This window comes from Podarcis tiliguerta (genome assembly GCF_965153285.1).
Source record: "Podarcis tiliguerta genome assembly, chromosome: 9".
NCBI classification, from domain to species: Eukaryota; Metazoa; Chordata; class Lepidosauria; order Squamata; family Lacertidae; genus Podarcis; species Podarcis tiliguerta.
In genome coordinates this window covers 58,301,949-58,320,270 of record NC_139542.1, presented here as the reverse complement: position 1 = coordinate 58,320,270, position 18,322 = coordinate 58,301,949, and the positions used below count along the sequence as shown (strand labels likewise).

Genomic DNA, 18,322 nt, shown 5'->3' with positions numbered 1-18,322 from the left:
CGTGCCTCGGAAGTTGAACGGCTTCTGAGGCACGTTCCTCAATTTTCTCAATTGAATTTGCCGACCGCCCACCGTGCTTCAGTTGTCTAACGTTTCGGAAGTCGAACGTTCTTCCGGAACGGATTACGTTCGACAACAGAGGTACCACTGTATTACCTTAGAAAAATTCTAGTCATAGGAAGAGGTAAGACATTTTTTCAGCTACCTTGCTGGCTTCTGAAATCTGTGTCCACACAAACTTTCAAGTGGTATCTCTAGCACAGCTAGAAAGCAGCTCTTCTTAAAATACATATTTTCAAGATGCTGAATGCTATCCACTACCAGCTTTTTCCAAAACCTGCAAACTTGCACCATAGGGCTTGTCCCATCTTCTGCTTGTCCCATGCATAGAAAGCCTGGATCTGAGAGGTTTGCTGCTTGTTTTATGCTTTCTAGGCACAGACGCAGGAGGCTTTGCCTTTGCCCTGCCCTCCCCCCCCCCCGAAAAACCCACTTTTAAGCACTAAATCAGAACAATTGGCAGTTCACGCAAAATCCAATTACTGTTTTCTGATTCAGCACTAAACCATGCAAAAGCTCTCTTCATAAGAGTGATATCACGGCAGCAAAGTGGTTTTTTATGTACCGTATTTTTCGCTCTATAAGATGCACCAGACCACAAGACGCACCTAGTTTTTGGAGGAGGAAAACAAGAAAAAAAAAATTCTGAATCTCAGAATTTTTCGCTCTATAAAAATCTTTATATCAGAAAGTTAACATCTTAAAAATAAGTTTTATTCAAATGTATCAAGTCAAAATGTTTGTACACACACAAAAAATCCTGAATGACATTAAAGACTTCCCTGCACATAAAAGTATGCTTCTCTGATAAAAATTTTAAAATACAATGTTTTCTCATTTCAAAAAGGATGTTAACACTGGGTAAATGAGAGTGCGAACGAATACGGTATTTTCTTCTGATTTTTTTTTAAAAAAAGGTTTAAGTAAAAAAAAAAAAGGACAAATGCCATACCTTACAAAAATAAATAAATTTTAATCTACGGCATCTACTCTGCACGTAAAGGACTCATTTTTAGATAACTTACATTATCTTTAGTCACCTTTAGTTGGCACACTTTGTAGAAAATGATCATACATATTACAAAAAAACGGAATTAGTGTTCAAGTAGGAATGTAGCCTGAGGTTTTTCCTGAAACTACTAAAAAGGTTATCATGTCTCTTCTCCAGTAATGTGCAATTGATTCCCCATCTCTCTTACTGCCTTCTTCATGTGCGAACAAATTCAAGCTTTGAAGATGTCAGTAAGTGAAATATGCTTCTATACCAGTTCAATCATCAGTGCTTTGCTAACTGGCATATGAGAGTCCTCTTTCACCATCATAGGGTTCTTTGCAAGAATTTTGAAAACTAGATACTTTCCACCCCTTTTGGACATTTGCTGAAAAACTCTGAATAATAAACATCCACTATGCTTAGGTGACAACATTTGGGGAAGTCACGATTTTTACACACAGCAGCAACTTGGCCAAGAAAACCACTATTTCCCCCCAATGCAATGAAACCATAAAGTGCTATCTGTGAAAATATGTTATGTATACAATTCAGTTCCCTTTACCAAGAGCACCACAATTGTCACTGAAGTTCATATGTTGCAAAGATGGGAAGTGCACACACACAAAATCATTATTTCCTTTTCTGATCATTGAGGACACCATCGCAACCACTTTCTGTCCTTCCGAGTACCACTCAGAGGTGCTTTGGTATAGGTTTTCCAAAGATGACTTAGTGGTGGCCACCCCTTTGTTCATTTCCTCGACTGAACAGAGTGTTATCCTCATCACATGTCAAGGCTGGAGCCTCCATATTCTCCAATAAAGTATGATGAGCCTCGTAACCATGGAGAGGCAAGATTGGCTCCTTTTTAACAGAAGATGTCAACTGGCTCCAGGTGGTGCTGACGTTTTTAAAAGCATGCAGGAAGAAGATGCCTATAATTATGGTGAAGAAGCCACTCAAGGTCCCAATGATATCGCCAAGCTCCATGCTATTCCATTCCTTGAAGAGGATGACAGAGCAGATCACCACCATGGTTGTGAAGCACACATAATAAATGGGTGTCACTAGAGATGTATGAAACACATCCAGTGATTTATTGAGGTAGTTAATCTGAGTACTGATAGACACCACCAAAACAGCTGCCAAAATATAAACCAATGGATGTCGGAAGACGGGCTTCTGAGAAAGCATGTCTTTAATAGCAATGCCCAGACCCTTGACAGAGGAGACTGAGAACACACCAATCACTGAACAAATGGAAATGTAGACCAGTATATTGCTCTGGCCAAGTCTTGGAGCAACACCAAAAATGAGGACCAGCGAGATCACAATTACGATAGTGGCAAATGCAACAAACACTGTTTGAGAGAAAGAGAAAGGAATATAATTAATGTGTGTGAAGAAGCAATTAATAAAATCACAATCAGGTCACTTCAGCGGGCTGGATCCAGATACCCATGAGCTCACACAATATTCCTATTCTTGGTGAGGGGATTGGGAGGGCCATTTCTGCTTATTCCCCCAGCAGCTCTCAAAAATCTGCTCCATAACATTTTCAAACAACATGGAAAGCAATGTTGATGGAACTTCATCACTTCCTCCTCCTCTTCCACGAGTGATTCATTTTAGCTCTGGATTCAAGCCAGCATGAAAATCACGAATTAAAGACAGCATAGCTCTTCCCGCTTTGGTGTGGAAATGTAGTTCCATGTATACATTAAAAACCTCTCCATTATCCTCTGAAGACCAAAGAAAGGGCTTTTGTGTACAGAGGAGTGCAAACTTAACACTCCTGAAGTGGGAGTTGTATGCACTCATCGGGCTCTAGATCAGAGGGAAATATATTTCACCTTCCAAGACTCTATGGAACTCTGCTTTGCTTTTGCAAAAAACTAAATTCAGTTCTGCATGCAGGGCTATTGCAGGAGAAGCCAGCTTTCTCAAAGCGGCTCCACTCTGCATTCTATACAATTGTACATTAAGAAGAAAGCTGATGACCATTTTCCTGTGCTCCAACTGGATTCCAGTACTCTACGGCAGACTGGATGCTCTGGCTCCCCAACCCCTACAGGCCATTTTGTCAGGTGGGGACAGTCACCCACCTATCATCACCATGAAGTCAGATGAAGCATTTTTGTTTGCCCGCGCAGGCAAAGACATAGAGCTTTGCAAGTGTCAACGATCAGCTGACAGGCAGTGGCAACAAACACCACTTCTGGCAGAGAGCCATGTCTTTACCTGTGACATGACGTCAAAGGTAGGTCTGGCTGACGTGGCCTCACAGGTCCAAGGGCTGGAGGATCCTATCTGCTGTTCTATGCAAACAGCAAATGCACAATGGATCAAAGTTTCTCAGCCAAGGGAAGTTCGAGAGAAAGCTCAGCAGCCAGGAATGCACTTTGAACCCAACAACTCAGGGTCCAAAAGAACCTTAGGCATGATGAGGGCTGGGAAAGCACTCTGGAGGAGCCACAATAAACAGTACAGGGTTTAATGGGCCAAATTCTTTGGTATAAGGGTGCATGTCCAACATTGCCTCAGAAGCAAGAGAAAGCCACTGTGTGCCTCCACCCCTCAATCCCTTCAGAGCCAAAGTGCAAGGATATTTGCTCAAGCAATTAAACAGGCAGAGTACACAGTAATGTCAAGCTTGACTGCCTAACAAAATTAGTTTCCTGATCTCTGCAAAGCTACACACCCCTGCACCTGTCTGCATGGCAGAAGAGAATATGCGTCCCACCCAACGTTTACTTTCCCCTGCTTTTATTGTTTGGTACTAGCAGCAGAGAGGGTGAAAGGACAACGTCGAGTGATACCAATGTCTGATCTGAACATTCACAGATCACAACTGCAAAGAGCCTGGGAGCAGCGGGGAAACAGGATGCATCCACCTAGTGGGGTTGTCAGTCTAGAATCCAGGCCCATCTAACGTCCTATATTGGATGTAACATGGCAATGGGGGTCTCTGCATTGTAGAGTACAATATGCACAGTCCACAATCCATCAACCCTATAAATGAGCAGGTTCTGCAGTAAAGCAGAAACTCCAACAAGGTAAGCTTTGCATTTACTTGTCCCAAGCCAATCATCTGAATGACATACCTGGGTCTTTTAGCTTTATCTCCATTTCATCCAATGATGTAACCTGTTCCTCTTCAGGTGCATGAATCACCATCACAGTGGACCCCAAAATGCTCAATACGCAGCCCAGCTTCCCATGAATATTGAGCTCTTCATTCAAAAAATAGGAAGATAATATGGCGCTATTTGGATTTAAACGAAAAGAACACCACCTTAAATATAGCATGTAACAATATCTAGAAGGTCGAAACTGTAAATATGGCACATCGAAAAACTGAAGTTCAACCACAATGAAAAAGAACAAAGGAAAATACAACGCATATTTGCAAAGGAAGACAAGGCTAGTTCGTGTACATATCTGTGGCACCACACCCTAAAGAATATTGCAGGGCAGTGACCTGAAAATTTCCTGCTCTTGCCGATTCTGTGGAATGCCATTCCCTCTGCCCTATATGAGCAAGCAACCATCAGCTGCACCCGATGTCTTATAAAGACTTATCTTTTCCCCCACTTTCCCTGACCCATAAGAATGGGCTCTGCTTTATATTTATGAATCCCTTCAATCTATGTTCCTTTCTGTTTAAAGAAAGGGGGGAGACTATACAAAGGATATGTCTTTTCATGCCTGCATCACATGCACCTGTTCCACAACACAGAAAGTGTTAGACAGGTGCAGGTGTACACTAGCTCTCCTAAAAGACAAGTCATCGTCTCAGCTTGATAAGCACCATAAATTGTTCATCGACTCACTGTTTCCGAAGCACCGCATTTCAAATATCACCTAGTGAAATCAAAAGCTTGATGCCACTGGGCTTAATGTGGAATTTAATGCCATATGTGGTAAAATATCACATTACGAAGAAAGACGCCCGGTTCTTCAGAAAACATGAGGTTATTTCCATTTGTTTCAGCTGATTTTTAAGCAGTTGGCAATATGCTCTTCTCAGAAGAAATATTGTGTATTTTACGTATGAAATGTAAAAAGGAAGCTGCTCTGTATCAGATTCAGACTGTAAAACCACTGCCACCACTTAGGCCTTCCCCAGATGGACACCTGTGGACCAATTAAACCATTGGAGTCGCCTGGCGCCTGCCAATGTAATTTTTATGCCAGACAAAAGCCTTTTTAAAAAATTGTTACAATTTAATATTTTCATCATGCTGCTTTTAGTATGTTACCTGTACACTTATAACCATTCTCTTTTCTATTTCGAAAGACTGCCTAAATAGACTTCTGCTCTGGTTCAGAGAGGCTGCTCTTATTTTTGTTGCTTCTGGGGCAAGACACCCCAAGAACTTGCCTGAAGGACGTGGTAGAAATAGCCACAATAAAACAAGAGTGCAAGAGCTGGCAACTTGCTAACTCGCTTTCAGCCCAGTCAAATGACAAGATTTCAGAGTGCTTAACAGAGTGTACTGGATGTTGCTATGAGGAAAATAAATTTGTACTGACCTTATGAGAACACTCAGTGCACCCAAAGGGGTGACCAAGGTGGCTGGTGCAAAGGCATAGGCGGCAAAGTTTGCTGCTTCCCCTATTCCCACTGCAAAAGAAACTGTTGTTAGCAAGGCAACAGAGATTTCCCGACAGTTGCAAGAACCTAGCTGTAAATGTGTGCTAATAGTTCCAACCTAGAAAGAATTTATACATCCAATGACAACTTGAAGCATGAAGTACTGCAATACCTCAAGGACCGCCTCTTTCCATATGAACCTACCTGAGGCCCTTCTTCATGTGCCTCCTCTTCGAGAGGTCCGGAGGGTGGCAGCACGAGAACGGGGCCTTCTCTGCATTGGCACCCCTGTGGAATGCTCTCCCAAGGGAAGTTCGCCTGGCGCCTTTATTATACAACTTTAGGTGCCAGGCAAAAATGTTCCTTTTTAACCAGGCCTTTGGTTGACCTGAAAGACATCCTTATACCCTTTTAAAATGTGGCTCTTTTTTGGGGGGGGGGGTTATTGTTTTTATTTTGATTTCATATATTGTGATCTTTTCTATGAACCACCCTGAGACCTCTGGGTATAGGGTGGTATATAAATTCAATCCATAAGTTGAGAAAAATCTTAAATATATGTGCAAAGAGCGTTTGTTGGAAACAAAAGTGTTGTGCCTTTCAAAAGTAGCCCCTAAGCTATAACCTCACTGACTGTAAACAAATGAAGTTACAGTGGTACCCCGCAAGACGAATGCCTCGGAAGACGAAAAACCCGCTAGATGAAAGGGTTTTTCGTTTTCTGAGGTGCTTCGCAAGACGGATTTTCCTAAGGCCTTGCTTCGCTAGGCGAAATGGCCCTGCCTCTCGTGTCATGGCGACGGTCACTACACGCACGCACGCTCGCTTCCCCGCTCCTCCGGCTCCCTTCCGGCTGACGGCTCCCTCCGACCTTCCGGCTGCCTTGCGCGCTCCCCTCAGACAGCCGTTGCCGCCAGCAGCCAGTGTTGCAGCCGGAGTCGCGCTCCTGAGCCCCGCCACCCTCCAGCAGCCGCGTCGCGTGGTGGCCACAACGCGCCGGTGAGTCTAAGGTACCGGCTGCGGCAGCTGCCCTGCTCCTCCCCCCCCCCCCGCCGTTGTTAGTGTTTAAATGCAGTGGTGCTTCGCAAGACGAAAAAACTCGCACAATGAAAAAACTCGCGGAACAAATTAATTTCGTCTTGCGAAGCACCACTGTATTGTATTGTTCTGTTCTAAGAGTGCCTCATCCTTACTTAGATCCTCGGGGTGAGGATTAAAAGGTCACAGGTTTCCCATCACCTAATTGTAATACCTTGCTGCTGGGAGACATGAATGCTGTCAGAGTTATTTATGGAGGACCTCTGCTGTGGGAACAACTGGGAGAGATTTCTCTTAATAACACAACTATAGTAGTGGTCATCTTACCCAGCACCCATCTTAAGTGAGGGTGTCTGCTGCACAATCTGGGAAATCTGGCAAAATCGTGGGCTGAGGAAACACCATACATTTAAAACACATCACCTGGCTCCCCGCTCCAGCAAGGAATCCTGGGAGCTATAGCTTAACCCTCACAGAGCTACAATTCGCAGCGTCTTTAAGCTACAGCTTCCAGGAAGTGTGCTTTTAAACAACCTTAAATGTATGGTGTGTGCACAGTCATGGTTTCCAAACAAGTATATGCACATAAGCTGGATAGCCTGGATAGCTCAGTTGGTTAGACCATGGTGCTGATAACGCCAAGGTTGCAGGTTCGATCCCTGTATGGACCAGCTGCATATTCCTGCATTGCAGGGGGTTGGACTAGATGATCCTCAGGGTCCCTTCCAACTCTACAGTGCTATGATTCTGTGCTATGATTCAGCTTTAAACACCAGTGCGTTCCTACAAGAAAAAACTGCCATTTGGCAGTGTGTGGAGCTGCCTGTATACTTTTAAAACAAATAGAGAAGCTCTTTAATACTCACTTGAAAGCAGCCCTGCCCACCACAGCCATTCCTTCAGGTAAGAGTGCCCACCCTGTCCTTAAAAGAGAAAGGCACTATTTTCAGTGAAAAGAATCAAGGAAAAGCCATAAAATATTTGAGGTATACCTTCTTGCTTGTTTTCATATTTTTAAAAAGTGCTCTCTTATCCAAGCAAACCTCTAAGCCAGGCACAGGCAAACTCTGCCCTCCAGATGTTTTGGGATTACAACTCCCATCATTCCTAGCTAACAGGACCAGTGGTCAGAGATGATGGGAGTTGTAGTCCCAAAACATCTGGAAGGCCAAGTTTGCTTATGCTTGCTCTAAGCAGTTTTTTACTCCATTACTCTACCTGGCAATGCCAAAGAGAAAAGCTGGATGGTAAAACAATCCAAAGTCTAGGGAAGTTATTTTAATGTACAGTCATTCTACTGTGTGCCAACATTGAAAAGTAGTAATATTAACAGTAACAAAGATTTACATTTTGTATTATTTAGCTGAAAAGTGAGTGCAAGCTCCCAAAACAAACTGCTCACAAATTCATAACAAAGAAGTTATCTACTCTTCACAGCACTCCAACTATGACTATTTGGACTACTGCAATGCGCTCTACGTGGGGCTACCTTTGAAGGTGACCTGGAAACTACAACTATACAGAATGCGGCAGCTAGACTGGTGACTGGGAGCGGCCACCGAGACCACATAACACTGGTCTTGAAAGACCTACATTGGCTCCCAGTATGTTTCCGAGCACAATTCAAAGTGTTGGTGCTGACCTTTAAAGCCGTTAACGGCCTCGGCCCAGTATATCTGGAGTGTCTCCACCCCCATCGTTCAGCCTGGACACTGAGGTCCAGCACCGAGGGCCTTCTGGTGGTTCTCCCACTGCGAGAAGTGAGGTTACAGGGAACCAGGCAGAGGGCCTTCTCGGTAGTGGCACCTGCCCTGTGGAACGCCCTCCCATCAGATGTCAAAGAAATTAACAACTATCTGACGTTTAGAAGACACCTGAAGGCAGCTCTGTTTAGGGAAGTTTTTAATGACAGATGTTTTAATGTATTTTTAATCTTTTGTTGGAAGCCGCCCAGATGGCGGGGTATAAATATTAAATAATTATAATTATAATATGACAGTTTCAAAGACACATTTCAGAAATAGAGGCCATGCTTTTGGACTTGAGCTTTTGAACATTTAAGAGATGTTGGTTACAACTTTGAATGTTATAAAGCGCAGTGTTATTTTTTTTCTGGAAAAAGAGGTGCGAGAACTCACCACAAACGCCTCCTTTGTTCTGATAGTGGCAATGAGAGGTGCTAGAACTGAGTTCTGGCGAATTCCAGTTTTTAAAAAAGCCCTGTATAAAAGAGTAAGTATTTCTTACCTGCTCTAGTGAACCCCTTTTCAGCCAACTGTAAAAGGCCCTTCTTTTTCAATATAAAGCTGGAACCAACAAAGATACTTGAGCCTATAGCCAAGGCGACACCTACATACAAGCTGTATTTGCTTCCTGTGGGCACCGAAACACTCATCTCAGTTTCGTTGGAATATCTGCCGGAATAGGCAAAGAAAGAAGCTTCTAGCTTTGATACATTGAGGATTTGACACCAGGCATGATGAGAGTTGGAGCAGACCAGAGGAAACAGGTCACCTGGGAAAAGAAGAAAATTATATATATGACTGAAGCACATCAAATCCGCGCACACAAAAGACTAAAAGCAACTATGCACATCTGTAACAAATGAAAACTCTTGCCCCCGCTCCAGGTTTTCGTAGAGTTTATTACTACATTGAGAAGTCCAGCTTCTAATACTGCCGCTTCCAAGGCAGGAAGCAATTAATAATCACTGAAAACATCCATTAAAAATGAAAGCGAAGAATAATGTGATACTTAACAATGCATAAGAAGGCCGTAACTACGTCAAGCCTCTGGAATTTGTCTTTATATCCCACTTGTCTTGGAGCAAAGGAACAAAGCAAGGAAAGTTTTCCCAATTTTGAATTTGGCTTGACAACAAAGTAAAACAGTTCTAAGCTTGAAGATGAGAGGAAAAGATTGATGAGAGATTCCTAGTTTTCAGAAGCAGCTTCTAGAATACCACAGTGGTGCACTGATATAGATAGCATCGTATGGACGATTGCCAACCTATATATTTCTATAAACGGAAACAACAGTATGCATGTAGTTTCTCACAAAAAACAAAAACCTGACCCAGTAATACCATCCCTGGAATTAATACTGGGGGAATATATAAACAGCCCTGGGATAAATATTATGGATGGTAGATAAAATACATTAATAAATAAAATAATCAATTTGAACATATTTTCCTAACAGATCTCTCCTCGCTGAAAGAGAATATTTTACTTCTAAGAGTCTTCTTTAGAATGCACCGTAATATAAAACAGGGCCTCATACCGATTTGGACCACTCGCCCATCTCACCCTGTGTCAAGTACTCTGACTGGCAACCGGTTCCCAGGGTCTCTAGCATGCAGCAGAGTGACGTTGACAGGCAGCTGGGAGGGGGAGGGGTGTGGAGGAAATTAGCTGAAGGCAGAATTTGTGTCTGAATAGCGTGGGGAGACTTTTTAGCGAGCTGTCCCAGAGAGGCAGGCACCCCAAGAGATACGTAAGACTAAACAGGGAGCTAAATAATCAGCAGAGTCCTAGGTTACTTTCAGAAGAGCATTGCATCAGACACCGGTTCCGTTGCCAAATCTCGCATTAGTTGGATTTCATGCAAACTAATATGGGTCTGTATAGTTAAAGCCATGGTTTTCCCAGTAGAGATGTATGGAAGTGAGAGCTGGACCACAAAGAAGGCTAGTCGCCGAAGAATTGATGCTTTTGAACTATGGAGCTGGAGGAGACTCTTGAGAGTCCGAAGGACTGCAAGAAGATCAAACCTATCCATTCTGAAGGAAATCAGCCCTGAGTGCTCACTGGAAGGACAGATCCTGAAGCTGAGGCTCCAATAATTTGACTACCTCATGAGAAGAGAAGACTCTCTGGAAAAGACCCTGATGTTGGGAAAGATGGAGGGCACAAGGAGAAGGGGACGACAGAGGACAAGATGGTTGGACAGTGTTCTCGAAGCTACCAACGTGAGTTTGATCAAACTGCGGGCGGCAGTGGAAGACAGGAGTGCCTGGCGTGCTCTGGTCCATGGGGTCACGAAGAGTCGGACATGACTAAACGACAACAATATGGGATTTACTTAGTCTGGAGGGGAAAAGTTAATTGGCACCGGGTGAGTGGGCCCTTCATGAATATACATTCCCCGGAAGAAAGTCATTCATTCATGAAGTTTTCATCATGATCCCCTGCCATCCAAGTACCGGGGGTGGGGTGGGGAATGGGAGGCAGCGGGAGACAGATGGTCCCTTCATTTCAGCAAGGACTTGAGCGTAAAGCAGATTCCCTCTTTTTTTTTAAGCAAATGCGTTTTGCTTACAGATGGGCAACAGCACGATGTCCGGGTGGTGATTTAACAGCTAGAGGAGATTGCAGACCACAGTGCTGCTCGTTCCAATTTTTCAAATGCTACCTACGTCTAGCAATGCAATTAATAAATAAATAAATAAATATTTTTTTAAAGGTAACAATGCAATTCTTGGCACAACGAAGAGCGGGGGGAGGGGAATACCACCACAACTTACAATGCACATTCTTGGTTGTGGAGAGAGAGGTCCCCTTAAAAGCGGAGGAGCAGGCTCTACCTTTATAGTTGTCCCAAACAGTTAAATAATGAAGTTATTGCTCCTCTTTAAAGAGGAGTCCAGAATCCAGTTTCATCCTTCTCTCAGCTGCTAGGAGGTGAACCGCATGAGTCAAGGAGCACCGATGGACAAAGGCACTCAAATACTAAACACATACTAATGTCGCCACAAGAAGCCTCCTCAGCAATCTTTCTCCACATGGTATTCCTTTGAATATATCTCATTTCTGAAGCAAGGTTGCTTCATCACATGCACAGGTCCCCTCAATGCCCAAGGTAAAAAGGTAAAGGTACCCCTGCCTGTACGGGCCAGTCTTGACAGACTCTAGGGTTGTGCGCCCATCTCACTCAAGAGGCCGGGGGCCAGCGCTGTCCAGAGACACTTCCGGGTCACGTGGCCAGCGTGACAAGGCTGCATCTGGCGAGCCAGCGCAGCACACGGAACGCCGTTTACCTTCCCGCCAGTAAGCGGTCCCTATTTATCTACTTGCACCCGGGAGTGCTTTCGAACTGCTAGGTTGGCAGGCGCTGGGACCGAGCAACGGGAGCGCACCCCGCCGCGGGGATTCGAACCGCCGACCTTTCGATCGGCAAGCCCTAGGCGCTGAGGCTTTTACCCACAGCGCCACCCGCGTCCTGCCCAAGGTATAAAGTGCTATTTATTCATCATTTCTGAGGTAAAGTTATTTTCCATTCAGAAGTCAAATACACATTTATTTGTATCTGCAGGGCAAAAGATTGCATCTTTAAAAAAGGAACTGTAGTCTGGAGTAACGCACACAGAGAGAGACAGAGAGAGGAATATTGGTTGTTGCTGGGGGCAGTAGCAAAATCCTATTAGACCACTGGTCTCTCAATAGTCTTCTGAAATGAATACATAAACGGAAAGTATTAAGTGAGATCAGCTGGGTAGCAGCTTAATTTTTTGTGTTGTTTTTGTTTAAATGTCTTTGGTTACTTCTCTTTTCTCACAAATACTGTAATTAAATAAGTTAAGCTTTTATATTATTGCTATAGATTTGAATCCTTGAATATCTTGTCTTGTGAAGAATACAGAAGTTTTAATATTAAAATGCCATTGAAGTCAGAAAGCACATTGAATTCATCTTCTGGAAGTGGTATGACAAGGTTTTTATTTGAGGAGATATTTCAGCTAGGAATTCAACGTAAGTCTAACTTACTGTGTACATGTGTGACAGAAACCAAGGACAGCGTAAAAAACCATTTTCTTCCACTACACTAAAATTTGATATAAAATCCAAATTTCACTCATCACAATAGCAGACTTCAATTGTTGAGTAAAAAAAGAAAATGATACCCGGTAAAACAACAGAAGTGTTTTGGTGTTTTCAAAAGAAAACACCAGAAAATATTATACATGGCCCGCTCAGATATCACTGGCAGCATGTTAGCTTTAACATCAGATTTTCCTCAGAAAGGGTAAATAGCAGACAAAGTTAGCAAGGGTAGATGCACTCCTTCCCTTCTTAATGGAAATAAATACTTCAAATAAAGTACTGTGATGTGCAATTATCCTCTCAAAACTAGAAGGGCAGATAAAGATTTTCCTCATGAGCACCTCCATCTCACATTCCCGCCAAAAACTGAGAGACAAAATTGCAGCCCGTCAAGTTCCATTCAAAGCAGCCTGCAAGTTGAACTACCTGCCACCTAGAACCTCAGAGGTTAATGGGCACCTGCGAAGCACTTTTGCAAAACGAAGAAAGGGAAACGGAGATAATTATCAACCAAACTACATGATTGATAGCTAACTTTTGATATGTATACAAGAGGAGGGAGATGAAGGGAGGAGTAGGAAGCAAACACCGGGACAATGACTCGCAGTGTTTACATATTTCAGAATGCTGCAGTTTCACTGACAGAAGGGCCGCATTGCTTAAATTGCTTTGATGACTACTCTCAGTTTCAACAGAAAATAACTGTCCGTGTGTGCCCAGTCAGATTGAGTCAGATCAGGTTTTCATTTCAATGAGATTTATCTTGCTTTCGGTGACAGACATTTGCCAACTCACTTCCTACGAAACACACTGCTCTCATTTGCTACAATCAACACAGCAGCACCGCTTCAAATATACGTTCTGTGCAGCTTTAAACTGAGGGCTTATAACCTAGTCACATGAGCTTTTTTGTGGAACAACTGCAGTTATAAAAGGTAAAGGTACCCCTGCCCGTACGGGCCAGTCTTGACAGACTCTAGGGTTGTGCGCCCATCTCACTCAAGAGGCCGGGGGCCAGCGCTGTCCGGAGACACTTCCGGGTCACGTGGCCAGAGTGACATCACTGCTCTGGCGAGCCAGAGCCGCACACGGAACGCCGTTTACCTTCCCGCTAGTAAGCGGTCCCTATTTATCTACTTGCACCCGGGAGTGCTTTTGAACTGCTAGGTTGGCAGGCGCTGGGACCAAACAACGGGAGCGCACCCCGCCGCGGGGATTCGAACCGCCGACCTTTCAATCGGCAAGCCCTAGGCGCTGAGGCTTTTACCCACAGCGCCACCCGTGTCCCAACTGCAGTTATAGGATCACAGAATTGTAGAGTTGGAAAGGACCCCGAGGGTCACAGAGTCCAACCCCCTGCAATGCAGAAATCTCAACTAAAACATCCATGACCCATGACTATCCAAACTCTGCTTAAAAGTCTCAGATCAGAAATCACACATCGTTTTCACATCACTTGAGCGCTGTGCCCCACAGTGGAAGAAGCCATTAGCTCCAAACTGGTTCTGCCAGTGCTTTATAGAGATGTTCATGTGTTCAGTTCAATTGACAACACCCATCATGTGACCTGCTATCATGCTTTCAATGGATGCCTCCCTGACGAGGTAAGAATAAAAGGTAAATTAATAAGTGGCAAACCTTTCACTAGGTAATCAAGCAATTCTGAAAGTTAGCACGTGAACTACATTATATTGCTGATATAAATATCAAAGGGCAGTACCTTTCCACCTGGTAATAAATCATATTATACCATTTCCCCACCCTGTGACAAAAATCACCCTATGCAGTTTCCTGTACAGTCATACCTTGGGTTGAATGTGCTTCAGGTTGAGCACTTTCGGGTTACACTCCGTGGCGTGTGTGGGTTGCGTTTTGCCGCTTCCACGCATGCGCGTGACATAATTTTGAGCGTCTACACATGTGCAAGTGGCGAAACCTGGAAGTAATGTTACTTCCGGGTTTCACCGCTTGCGCATGCGGAGGCGCTCAAAATTATGCCACGCGCATGCGCGGAAGCGGCAAAACGCAACCCATGCACGTGCAGACACAGTGTCGCGTCTTATGTTCTATTCAGGATGCGAACGGGGCTCCGGAATGGATCCCGTTCGCATCCCAAGGTACCACTGTACAGAGGAACCTTGGTTTTCGAACGTAATATGTTTCGGAAGTCTGTTCAACTTCTGAGGCATGTTCGAAAACAGAAGCATTCACTTCCGGGTTTTTGGTGTTCGGCTTCTGAAAAGTTTGGCACAGTGCCGGATTTACGTATAAGCTAAACAAGCTATAGCTTAGAGTCCCACTCTCTTGGGGGCACCAGAAAAATTTAAAGGGAAAAAACCTGGATGTACATTTCCAAAATATAAGATAAAAAACAAATAAAATAAAACCTACATACAGCAACAGTGTTTTGTGTTGTGTAGGCTCCCATGATGTAAGTAATGGGCCCCGCCTGCTGGCCTGCTCCCTAAAGTATCACTGGTTTGCTCATTTCTATATATAGGGTGCCTGCATTCTGCATGGAATGTATTTCAGTTCAACAATTACTTCGATAAAATACATATTTTGTTATGTGCAAATGGCTTAGATACCCATTAGGTCCATAAATTACCATATAGCATATATTCAACACAAAAACCAGCGGCAATTTGTTGTTGACAAAGGACAGCTGGACATATAAAGGGCCCCATTACCTTCAGTAGCTTAAGGCCTCATCAAACCTAAATCCAGCCCTGGTTCGGCAGGCGAGACGTTCGAAAACTGAGGCTTGACTATACAGTGTATTGAGTAAAACTACTTCTGTCCTCTCATTATCCTATTTCATCCTTTTTACTACAGTGGGGCCCCGCAAGACGAATGCCTCGCAAGACGGAAAACCCGCTAGACGAAAGGGTTTTCCATTTTGGAGGTGCTTCGCAGGACGAATTTCTCTATGGGCTTGCTTTGCAAGACGAAAATGTCTTGCGATTCCTGGGGGTTTTTTTTCGCTCCCCACCCCCTTTTTCTAAGGCACTAAGCTGCTAATAGCCTTTTAGCAGCTAATCCGCTAATCCCTTAAGCCTTTAATAGCCGCTAATAGCCGCTAAACTGCTAATCCGCTAATGGGCTTGCTTCGCAAGACGAAAAAACCGCTAGACGAAGAGACTCACGGAACGGATTCTTTTCGTCTTGCGAGGCACCACTGTACATTTTTATTTGAGACCTACTCTTGCAGGGCCTTTCTACCATAAGTGTAAATAAACCATCTATCATAAAGACACTGCAGTCTCTGCTGCCTCATTCATAAGGAAACACGAACCCTGAGTCAGTGGAGGACTTTGGGGTCTCCAATTTCAATGGCGCAACCCCACTGCCTCTCACGCTTCATTCTAAATAATAGCTGTGCAGCCGAACTGGTCGCACTCCCCTAAATTTGCCTCTGCCTGAGTATGTGGCCAGAAACCCTGAAATCTCACACTGCTCAGAGACTGGAGTGGCACAAAACAATATAATACAGCTGAAATATGGCTGTCCATACAATCTTTGGCATGCATTATTTCACTGCAGTTGAAACAGAGGTGCTTTCTTCAAATTTTAAGGGTATTGCTTTATTAGTGGTTGGGCTCATGCATTTCATATTATTACTTGCAAGCTGCTCTTTCATTGCCCCCCACAAAAATTATAACGAGTGGTGTACTGTGCAAATGGGACGCGGGTGGCGCTGTGGGTTAAAGCCTCAGCACCTAGGGCTTGCCGATCGAAAGGTCGGCGGTTCGAATCCCCGCGGCGGGGTGCGCTCCCGTTGCTCGGTCCCAGCGCCTGCCAACCTAGCAGTTCGAAAGCACATCAAAGTGCAAGTAGATAAATAGGGACCGCTTACTGGCGGGAAGGTAAACGGCGTTTCCGTGTGCGGCTCTGGCTCGCCAGAGCAGCATTGTCACGCTGGCCACGTGACCCGGAAGTGTCTTCGGACAGCGCTGGCCCCCGGCCTCTTGAGTGAGATGGGCGCACAACCCTAGAGTCTGTCAAGACTGGCCCGTACGGGCAGGGGTACCTTTACCTTTACCTTACTGTGCAAATACAACAAATAATCTATAATGCTGCCCTCGACCCTGTTTATGGAGACACCCAATCAACAGGGACAGCTTTCCCACCACTGCACCACATACCAGAGGGAAGTTTAACCTGTTGCATTTCTGCTCCCAGCTGAGCAGTGTTAGAAACTGAGATATGAAAGCTAGGAGATAAATGGCACCTTAAACCTAGCTCATGGGCACCACAATGGAATGTCTAGGCACATTGTTTAAAATAACAAGAATACAAGGCTGAAAATGAATGAACTGCAGCTAAAATCTTATGTTCATTTTTCACATGTTCTAAACCTTCCCCTGCAAAACCCCCCTAATATTCTTAAGAGGGTCTCTTCTCCAGTCTTCAGAGAGTAGCTGGAAGTGGGGAGGCAGAAAAAGGTCCTCCTTTCCTTCCACTCTGCCGTTTTAATCTGATATCTTAGGCACAGCACTGCGCCCAGAGCTCAGAAACTTCTGGTGCTAACGAAATTCCTGGTTGCAAAATGCACCTAGAACAAGGCAGTTGAGCTCTGCAGAGAAATGTTGGCCGCTCAGGGCAGGCAGAAAGAAGGGGGATTTTGAGAAAGCCAATGCCTTGGAGGAGCAGGTGCAGATATCATGGGTGCCACCTCCCTGGGCCCTGAGCACCCAAAAATTTCCCATGAAGGTGTCAGGCACCCACAAATTTTGGCGCATGGCCCCCACGGCCTCAGGCCCCCATGATCTTGGGGCCAAGTTGGCACTCCTGGCAGAGACCATGCTGCCTCCAAAACCTCCAGCAACTCGCAGAATTGGGGCTTCCAAAAAGCAGAGACATCACCTTGCCAACAAAGTTATTTATAGTTAAAGCCATGGTTTTCCCAGTAGTGATGTATAGAAGTGAGAGCTGGACCATAAAGAAGGCTGGTTGCCGAAGAATTGATGCTTTTGAATTATGGTGCTGGAGGAGACTCTTGAGAGTCCCATGGACTGCAAGAAGATCAAACGTATCCATTCTTCTGGAAATCAGCCCTGAATGCTCACTGGAAGGACAGATCCTGAAGCAGAGGCTCCAATACTTTGGCCACCTCATGAGAAGAGAAGACTCCCTGGAAAAGACCCTGATGTTGGGAAAGATGGAGGGCACAAGGAGAAAGGGACAGCAGAGGACGAGATGGTTGGACAGTGTTCTCGAAGCTACCAGCATGAGTTTGACCAAACTGCGGGAGGCAGTGGAAGACAGGAGTGCCTGGCGTGCTCTGGTCCATGGGGTCACGAAGAGTTGGGCACCACTAAACGACTAAACAACAACAACAAACCAAAAGAACTTCCCCTGGCTGGAGCAGAATATCCTCAGGTGTCTATCCCCCCCCCCTCTCGATGTGGAAATCAGGCATTAACAAGGGGATGTGGGGTGGGGTGGGATGCGATTTCGGGGGGAGGGGTACCCCGCGCGACAACGACTGACCTTCGTGGCACGCGCTCCGGAGGGACGCCGCTTTCTCCCCCATGGCACTTTCTCCAAAGGCGCGCTGCGCCAGAATCGCGTCCCCTTTACGCACAGCTCTCGCAACCGTGCCAAACGCGGAAAGCTCTCGCCGCTTCCAAGGCGAGCCCGCCCCCTTTCCGCTTGCAAGAAGGAGCACTTTCTCGCCGCCTCTCCCTCGCCGGCCAATCGCAGCCCCAGGGCGGGCGTGGAGGGCAGAGCGCGCCGACCTCCCAAGCGCCTCTCGCTTCTTCCACATCCCCATCCTCCTCCTCCTCGCCGGTCCATTGTGACGCAACA

At 45.1% G+C, this 18,322-nt stretch overlaps 2 protein-coding genes across 3 annotated transcripts in view; one reads left to right on the top strand and one right to left on the bottom strand.

The window, feature by feature from the left end:
* LOC310685618 (uncharacterized protein) overlaps positions 1–18,322 on the top strand; it is an 850,221-nt gene that overhangs the window by 531,331 nt on the left and 300,568 nt on the right. The window lies entirely within an intron of this gene.
* NIPAL1 (NIPA like domain containing 1) lies at positions 733–18,287 on the bottom strand (the record flags this gene model as incomplete). Its single annotated transcript, XM_083458360.1, has 6 exons — positions 733–2,415; positions 4,159–4,319; positions 5,591–5,681; positions 7,556–7,612; positions 8,937–9,203; positions 18,005–18,287. 6 exons carry the CDS (start codon positions 18,285–18,287, stop codon positions 1,784–1,786), a joined length of 1,491 nt encoding a protein of 496 aa, XP_083314486.1. The 3' UTR covers positions 733–1,783.